Source organism: Pinus tabuliformis, chromosome 1_1 (assembly GCF_031772625.1).
Source record: "Pinus tabuliformis cultivar Carrire ecotype Pingquan chromosome 1_1, CPIR1, whole genome shotgun sequence".
NCBI classification, from domain to species: Eukaryota; Viridiplantae; Streptophyta; class Pinopsida; order Pinales; family Pinaceae; genus Pinus; species Pinus tabuliformis.
In genome coordinates, this window is record NC_142297.1 from 63107628 (window position 1) to 63116966 (window position 9339).

Sequence of the window (9339 nt, forward strand, 5' to 3'; positions counted from 1 at the left end):
TCGAATGCTTCATCTTTGTGCTTCATAAGACCTAACCAAACAAACCTGGAGAAATCGTCAATAAATAATATCAAGTATTCCTCTCCTCTAGGTGTTCTTTTTCTGAATGGTCCACATACATCTGTATGTACTAGCTCAGGAGGCATGCTGGCTGATCCTTCTTTCTCTGGAAAGTTAGTTCTGGTTTGTTTTCCAAACTGACATGATCTGCATATGGTGTTGTCAGGAATTTTGATATCTGGAAGATCGCGAACTGCCTGATATTTGCAAGCTTTCCTTATTTGAGAGAAGCTTAGATGTCCCAACCTTCGATGCCATAACCAGTGCTCTTCATCCTTGCTTAGATAGCATTGTTGTTGTCCTTCATCAAATATGTATAGATTATTTGGAGTTCTTTTACCTTTGAGAACTGTTTTACCTGTATCAAGATCACGAACAAGACACCCATTTGATCTGAATATAACCTCGGTTCTTTGATCACACATCTGGCTTACACTTAGAAGATTATGCTTTAGTCCATCAACAAACAAAACATTTCCAGCCTTAACATCTTCTTTTAAAGGAGCAATACCTTTTCCTTTTATAGTTGCAGGAGTATCATTTCCAAAAGAGACTTTCTTTCCCTTTTCTAAATTAGAATAAGATTCAAGTTTTTCTTTATCACCTGTCATATGCTTTGAACATCCACTGTCAATGTACCATAGATTTTCTTGTCCTTCTGCATAGAATGCTATCCCACATCTTTCTTTTTGAGGTTCCTTTATTTTCCATGTTTTGGTGCCTGAGGTTTGTTCCCTTTTTTGTTCTTGTACCTTTCTTTCCGGAAACCTGCTTCTGCATTCAAAATCTTCATGTCCAAAATTATTGCAAATAGAGCATTCAACTTCATTTTCAAGAGCTGAAAAATTGTTATAGGTCCTTTTTGTAATCCCTGTCATACTTCTTTGCTTTTGAGCTTCCCTAGTCATGATTGTTTTATACGCAACACATTGAGCTGCTTTGTGACCAAAGTTATGGCAAGAAAAGCATTGTCCATTGAAGAAGTTTCTGCGATTATTGAATCTACCAGCCAACTGATTGTAATTTCTATTTTCATCTATTCTTGAACCAAATTGGGAAGATTTTACCTGTGGCTGGTTGTGGCTTTTGTTCACCCTTAAGCTGGATTGCCCCTGATAGTTTCTGTTTGACGTTTGTCCCTGCTTTACCTGATGATCTTCCTTGTGCTCTTGCTCATTTCTTCTTGCTGCATCAAGATAACTTTTTGAAGTGGATGCTTGAGAAGTTTCTCCATTATAGCCCAGACCTGTCTTATTTAGTGGAGACCGCTGCACACTGATAATCTCATTCAACGTTTCAGATCCTTTGACAAACTTGAGATTAATAGTTTTTGTTTTCTCAATTTCTTTTCTAAGACCAACAATTTCACCTTCTAATTTTTCAAGATGTTTTTCCTTTTCATCAATCTGAAATTGTAGAGTATCAATAATCATGTTCTTTTCTTCTATACATCTCTTGAGTCTAGTAATTTCATCATAAAGGTTATCCACATCTACAGCATCCTCATAATTATCATCTTCAAATGCCATTAACAATCTATATTTGTTACCTTGTTCATCTTCATCACTGTTTGATAAGCCATCACTATCTTCATGGGTGTAGTAGCTTTTCTTATTTGCACTTTGTTTCTTGTTCCATCTAACTGGTTCCTTTCCTTTATCCTTATAAGAGCATTTTGCAGCATAATGACCTACTCTTCCACAAGCAAAACATTTGAAAGGTAGCTTACCTCTGAACCTTCCAGAACCTCTTTGAAGATTTCTGACAAAATTTGATTCTTCTTCCTCTTCTTCTGGAACATGACTTGCTTCATAGTGATCTTCTTTGCCTGATGCTTTAAAAGCAGCTTCCCTTCTGTCTGATGGACCTCCCTTTCTCATTTCATAAGCAGTTAGAATTCCATGCAGCTGAGACATAGTGAGAACACGGAGATTTTCCTTTTCTTCTACTGCAGATACTTTAGATTCAAACTTGGGGGATAAAGATCTTAGAATCTTTTGAACTACTATAGTCTCTTTTATTTCTTCACCCAAATTTTTCATACAATTAACAATCTCATCTACCCGAAGAAAATAATTAGCCACACTTTCATCATTATACATCTTGAGAGTCTCATATTGAATCCTGAGAGTTTGAAGTTTAGCTTCTTTTACCTGTTCATCTCCTTCATAGCTAGTGATCATTTTGTCCCATATCTCTTTTGCTGATTTGAAGTGCATGACCTTCATGAACTCTGTTTGAGATATACTTCCTAATAGAGTACTGACTGCTTTTGCATTTGTTTCATACTGCTTTTTCTCAGCTGGATCTGTAGGAGTAGCTGAAGGAAAGGCATAGCCTGATTCTACAATGTTCCAAACTTCTGTACCAAGAGATTGAAGATATGCAGTAACTCTTACCTTCCAATAATTGAAGTTTGTCCCATCGAAGACGGGTGGCCTGATTGATGCTTCTCTCTCGTAGTTGCTCATGATGAACGATCTACCTTCAAGCGATCAAGCTTTTCTGAAGGACCTGCTCCGATACCAATTGTTGGAAATAATACTGAGAGGGGGGGTGAATCAGTATTATCTAGCAATTTACCAAATCTTCCTTTTTTTATCTTTTGAAATATTCTTGCATATCAGTACCATAAAACAATGAGCATGAATAAAGTAAATAGACAGTCACACCAAAGAACACAAGATGTAAGGTGGAAACCCAATGCGGGAGAAAAACCACCTGCTGCAATATGTCTCTATCTTCTTTCAAGAAATTCTTTTTACAATGATTTTGTACTGGTGCAGTCCTTTACCAGCACGCAGGCTGCAACCTGCAAAGAGCTACAACTCTTTCTCGTTTTCCAGTTTCTCCTGGAAGGGAGCTACAACCCCCTACTTCTTTTCATGAAGAATCAAATGATCAACAAGTATACAACAGATACAGTCTACTACAGATATCAGATCAATAATTACATAAACAACCCAGAACACCTTATGAACAGAAATATACAGTCAACAGATCATCTTAAGACAGGGACGCATATTTTCTTTCTGTGGCCTGCGACTGGACGCAGTATACCTTATGTTGTTCTGCGTGCAGACGCACTGTTCCTTTTTGCTTTTCTGCGACCGACGCTCCCAGAAACACTATCGCGCCGCGTCTTTCGCTTCAGAGACGCACCCAATGCCACAGTCGCGCCGCGTCCTTTGCCTCAGAGACGCACCTGAGTCTTTACTGTACTGCGTCCCGGCGCACTTTCCCTTCACTAAATCTGCGTCCCTTCAGATATAGAAGATAAGAGGACTTCAGAACCAACCCAAACACTCAGATCCACAGATCTGATCATGCGCCATATAGATCGTAGTCCATTAGAAGATTTGCCCTTATAGATTTGGACTAGATCACACCAAGAGATGTTCCACACAGATGATACTTAATCCAAATGAACTCCTTTGCTTTATATAGGCAAGCTTCTCCCCAAAACATGGAACAAAACCACGAGCCGACACCATAGAAACACAAAACCGTCGGCTGGATACCACACAAGAAACCCCCACGTGCTTTTCTCTGCCTTGAAATGTGTGCACTAGGCGGACGCACCTCCTGAACGGCTGGCCGGCGTCCCTGGACGCGGGTTCTGTATGGTATACCTGCGGGGACGCACTTGCTGAACATATTTCCTGCGACCTTCTTGATTTATCACCTGAATGGGTTTGCCATCAAGGACAACACCTGAATCATAATGCCAACACTATGAAAATCATGAAAACACAACGGAGAATCAGCACAACGATCCGGAGCCAGACGAGGAACTGCTGCAGCACTAGAACGACATGAGCACAGGGGAGGAGCGAGAATGAAAATTAAGAAGGGCGCCATCACAAATAAACTTGCATACTGGAGAGGGGGGAGGAGCTGCAATAATGCAACATTTAAGTTGTTGGCTGGAGACATTAAACCAGGCTTCATGCGAGGCCGGATGGCGGTGGCAATAAGCCAAGCACCTGCCCTCCAAGCCGCCTTCGTACAACTTGACCACGCGCCCACCTTAAACACCCGCATCCGGGAAAATTGATATCAATGTTATTTTAGAAGTGAAAATTTAAATAGAAAATGATGTTTTTTAAAATTAATATCGATGTTTATTTATGAGAAATTAAATAGTTAGTAATGAAGTGATTTATTAAGATAACTTTTTAGTTTTAAATATAAAAATTATAAGAATAATTTTTCTAGTTATAAATAACTTAAATGTATTCATTTTAAAAACTATATATATATATGTTCAAATTAAAAAAGATGAAGTTTAGGTTGTTCATAAATTTGCATGAAATTTTATACTTATTTTGATGTAATATGTGTGAAAATCCACATTTATTTTGATGGATAGGAGTTTTGACAACTAATATTATTTTTCTTTTAAAAGATGGCCAAAACAATGATATTTTGAATTGATGTGACCGATTAGGTATCTCTAAAATATTTTATCTTTTTCATATATTGTTAAATTATTATAATATATTCTAAAATAAAATTATATATATATAAATTATTATTCATAATATTTGAAAAGTGTAAACAAGCGCGCGCACACACACACACATATATTATAAGTTTTAAAAAATGAAACATTTATTTTTATACAAAATTTAAAATTGTTTAAAAACTTGTTATTTTTTATGGTGGTAGTAAAATTATAATATTTTTTTGTAAACAAATGTTGATAAGTACATGGTTAATTGGGGTCATTTTGACAATATAAGCATATTTTGTATGATTGTATCAATATATTCCACATACAAAATATGCAATGTTGTACGTGCTATGTAACTTATATAACTATAATAGTATATAAATATTCTTAACTTATTTTTAAATTTGTTAAAACAAATATTATTAAACTCAGTGATCTATTAAAGTCAAATATTTTATCTACTTTATTATTTAGTTAAAAGTGTTTACATAGATATAATGGTGAAACATTGTGATTAAAAACAGAACAAAAAATTTCATTTTATTTAATACATTATTTTATGGGACTTAGTTGTTTTCAAGCTTTCTAAGTTTGTTATAATAAATATTATTAAATTATTAAAGATAATTATGAACTACCTATTATTTTTTTAAAGGTGCTTCCCTAGAAATGATAGTGGGGCAATGTGGTTTTTCTAAAAGTAACGTTTTACATTTACTAAATACATGTATATTATTTTAAAAATTTGAGCATTGCTATATTTATTATTTTCAAATTTAATGTGTATATATATAAGAAGAGCTCTGCAACAAACCCTAATGGCCAGGCGACCATGAGGTAGACGGCAGGGAGAAACCAAGACAGACAACGGTGCAGAAACCAGAGAGTAACAGCAAAAGACAAGCGTTGAAACCGAGAGTAACAGTAATGACGGAAGAGGTCAGGAGGGGAGAGATCCCCTCCTACCGAGACGCCACGGCAGGCGAAGGACAAAACAGTCAGCCGGCAGCAGGAAAGAAAAACGCAGGCCCTGTCCTAGGGGCGACCTGACAGGCAAGTAGAAGGGAAAAATGTCTGCCATGTACGTAGGAGAAACCACGGTTCGTAATACCGCCAAATAAATTGGAAAGGTACAGAAGCTACATGAAAGATCACGCCATGATCTGCAAGTTTGTTGGAGTCTGGCCATCAGAAAAAGACCTCACCAGATGGATTCAGCAAAAATGGTAGCCCCTAGGACACATCGAGCTGAAGCTGGGAGCAAAAGGCTTCTTTACGGTAATCTTCTCTAACCTGCAAGACAAAGAAAGAGTGTTTGAGAATGGCCCTTATTTTTACTATAATGCTGGTCTATTCATGAGATATTGGGAAGAATGCTATAACCCCGATAAGGAAAAAAATTTAGCAGCACTAGTATGGGTTAGATTATTTGGCTTACCAATGGACTTCTGGGACCTGGAAATTCTGAAAGGGATAGGAAATACGATAGGGAGTTTTGTGAAAATAGCGGAAACTACAAAGAAAGAAAGGTATGCTTCATATGCTAGGATATGTGTATACATGAACATTGCTAATCCAGATATAGTAGAGTTAGAGTATCACAAAGAAGTTTGGCATCAAACCTTGGACTATGAACATATACCCTTTAGATGCCGCAGATGTCATGAATATGGACACCTGGTCAAAGAGTGCCCCCTAATAATGGAAGAAGAAGAGAGAAAAATTAAGCAGCAAAAAAAAAGGAAGAAGAAGAAGAAGAAGAAGAAGAAGATCAGGAAGGATTTCAGGAAGTGAAGAGTAGAAGAAGACCAACAAAAGAAAACTCAAACGAAGGTAAAAGGAACAGAAAACACACCCAGGTAAATCAAATAGCTTTGAAATCCTCCAAGAAGAAGGGGAAGAGGAGGATCAAACCATGGAATACCAGGAAGACAAAGAGAAAGAAACTAGCTCTAGTAGCGAAAGGATCCACACCAAGAGAAAAGCACAGAGTGATATCCAAGAAAAAGGCAAAGAACAGGAATAACAAACAGAAAACATGGAGACAGAAATAGAGATTAATAGGGGGGAAGACCTAAGCATAGAAGAAGAAGTCCTCAAAAAGTTATTAAATGAACGGAGAAACCTGAATGCATGTTTTATCCCTGAGGACAAAAAAAGACTCTATGCGGGAACATTCCAGCAATATCAAGCCAAACAGGGAAAAGGAAAAACAGAGATTGAAGAGCATCATGAGAGTCAGAAGGACAATCGAACAAACCAACAAGGAAAAGTAAAAGGAGGGAAAAACAAGGAAGAAAAAACATTAAATATTCCATCCAACTCATGGGGGAAATGTTAGTAAACACAAGGAGAGTTGTTCCGCTTTCGGTGGTGTTCCAAAACCTCAATCAAACCCCCCAATGATTATTACATCCTGGAATATAAGAGGTTTGAATAGTAAAGGGACACAAAGACATTTAGCGGAATGACTGAGAAAAGACAAACCACAGATAATGTTGATCCAGGAGACCAAAATCTTAGGCCAAAAGATGGAGGAAATCCTAAATAAAATTAAACTTAAATATGAGAAAGTAACCCTAGATGCTAAAGGAGGTGTGGGAGGGATAGTAGTCATCTGGAATCCAGCAGAAGTCATAACAAACTAGTGGATAGGATTGCCAAGAATCCTTACAGGAAAGTTTAGACTCATAGGGCAAAGTGAATGGTTTTTAGTTTCAACAGTCTATGGGCCCCACACCCCAGTAGATCAAGGTAGCTTCCTCACTGATATGCAAAAGCTTTGGAATATGCATCAGGAATAGATGTGGATCATTGCAGGAGATTTCAATATGACAACATCCAAAGAAGATAAGAAAGGAGGAATACAGAGAGAGGACCCGGAGATGGAGAGATTTAGATATTTTCAAATGGAATTAAGGTTGGTGGACATTCCAACTATAAATGGAAAATTTACCTGGAACAACAAAAGAGGCGGGAATAGGCAGATAGCATCAAGGCTGGATAGATTTCTAGCCTCTGAACAATTAATAGGAAAGGATATCTTCTATGAAGCTTCCATTCTTCCATCTATAGGGTCGGACCACTGGCCTATCAAACTGGAGATTGCTATGAATCCACAGAATAAAAAAAGGCCATTCCGGTTCGAGGCCTTTTGGCTAAGAGATCCAAATTTCCTAGACAAAATGAAAACTTGGTGGTAGGAGAGTAAAAACGGCATGGAAGGTAGAAACAAAATGCATACGTTTCAAATTAGACTAAAAGACCTAAAAGGAAAAATAAAGAAATGGAACAGAGAGGAATTTGGTAACATTCAAAAAGAGAAAGAAATACTACAAACAAGAAGGGAGAGAATCCAACAACAAATCATAGAGGGAAGAAGAAGTGAGGAGCTAGCAGAGGAGGAAGGGAGGGTGATTACACAAATCGAGGAAAGAAGAAAGCAAGAAGAAATTCTATGGAAACAAAAATCACGAGTCCAATGGTTGAAAGAAGGGAAGAAAAATTCAAAATTCTTTCATAGAGCAATGGTGAACCACAGACAGCATAATAGAATCTTCTCACTCAAGGACAGTCAAGGGAACATGGTACTTCAACAAGAAGAAATGGAGAAGTTATTGGTAGGCTACTTCAAAGGGATGTTGACTGAACCTAATATATGAAGGGAGGAGGAAATAACTAATGTTTGCCAATATATCCCCAAAAAAGTTACCATAGATCAAAATCTGGCCCTACTCAGGGTGATCACGAAAGAAGAAGTGGAGGAAGTGGTAAAAAAAAGAACAAGGCCCCGGGGCCTGACGAATTTACTATAGAATTTTACCAAGCCTCCTGGAACTTCATGAGCCAGGACCTCGTGGAACTAGTGGAAGAATCAAGATGCACGAAGCGCATGCACCCGACCCTCAATGCCACCTTCCTTGCTCTGATTTCGAAAACGGAGAACTCAGAAGAACCCCAGGGCTTTAGACCAATAGCTCTATGTAATGTAGTATACAAAATATTGGCTACAATAATGGTAAACAGACTCAAACCAATCCTTCCTGACCTCATAGCTCAGGAGAAAACTGGATTTGTTAAAGGAAGACAGATAACGGATGGTATAGTAATTGCTCAAGAGGTAATACACTCACTGAAAAACTCCAAAAACAAAGGCATGCTAATAAAATTGGATCTAGCGAAGGCTTATGATCGTCTTAGTTGGGAATACCTGGGGGGTATCCTAAAGGCTCATGGCTTTGACGAGAGATGGGTGAAATGGATAATGTCAATGGTAAGAACACCGGTGATGTCGATTATGCTAAACGGATCCCCTTCGGAAGCCTTTAACCCTATGAGAGGGCTCAGACAGGGAGATCCCTTCTCCCCATTTCTATTCATTCTAGCAGCAAAAGTTTTGGGCCGGCTGGTGAAAGCGCGTTTGGCCAATGAACAGATAAAGGGACTGTGAATTTGGGGTAATGAAATTCCTATAACACATCAGTAATTCGTAGATGATATCATGATCTATGGACAAGCTACTCTCAAGGAAGCCCAACAGATTCTAAAAATTCTCTCATAGTTCACGAAAGCCTCAGGGACAAAAATTAATAATGAGAAATCAGAAATCTTCTTCTTTAACACTCAAGTAGCATCCCAAAGATTCTTGGCAAGAACAATGGGATTCCGAGTAGGAAGCTTCCCAGCAAAGTATCTTAGCATCATGCTCAATGAGTATCAGTATAGAGTAGCAAATTGGGGACCTCTCATAGGCAAGATAAGAAAGAAGATAGATAATTGGACATTCTGATCTCTGAATACTCCTAGCCGGATAATAATCCTAA

The 9339-nt window shown here is 37.9% G+C and overlaps 1 protein-coding gene across 1 annotated transcript; it reads left to right on the forward strand.

The window, feature by feature from the left end:
- The first annotated feature begins 8531 nt into the window (after positions 1–8531).
- Positions 8532–8966, forward strand: LOC149211574 (secreted RxLR effector protein 78-like). The gene has a single exon (XM_089388434.1). The coding sequence runs from the start codon at positions 8532–8534 to the stop codon at positions 8964–8966; it is 435 nt and encodes a 144-aa protein (XP_089244560.1).
- Positions 8967–9339: the final 373 nt, after the last annotated feature.

Coding starts and splice junctions, on each gene's coding strand:
- LOC149211574 (XM_089388434.1), top strand. CDS start 8,532: ATGGTAAACAGACTCAAACCAATCCTTCCTGACCTCATAGCTCAGGAG.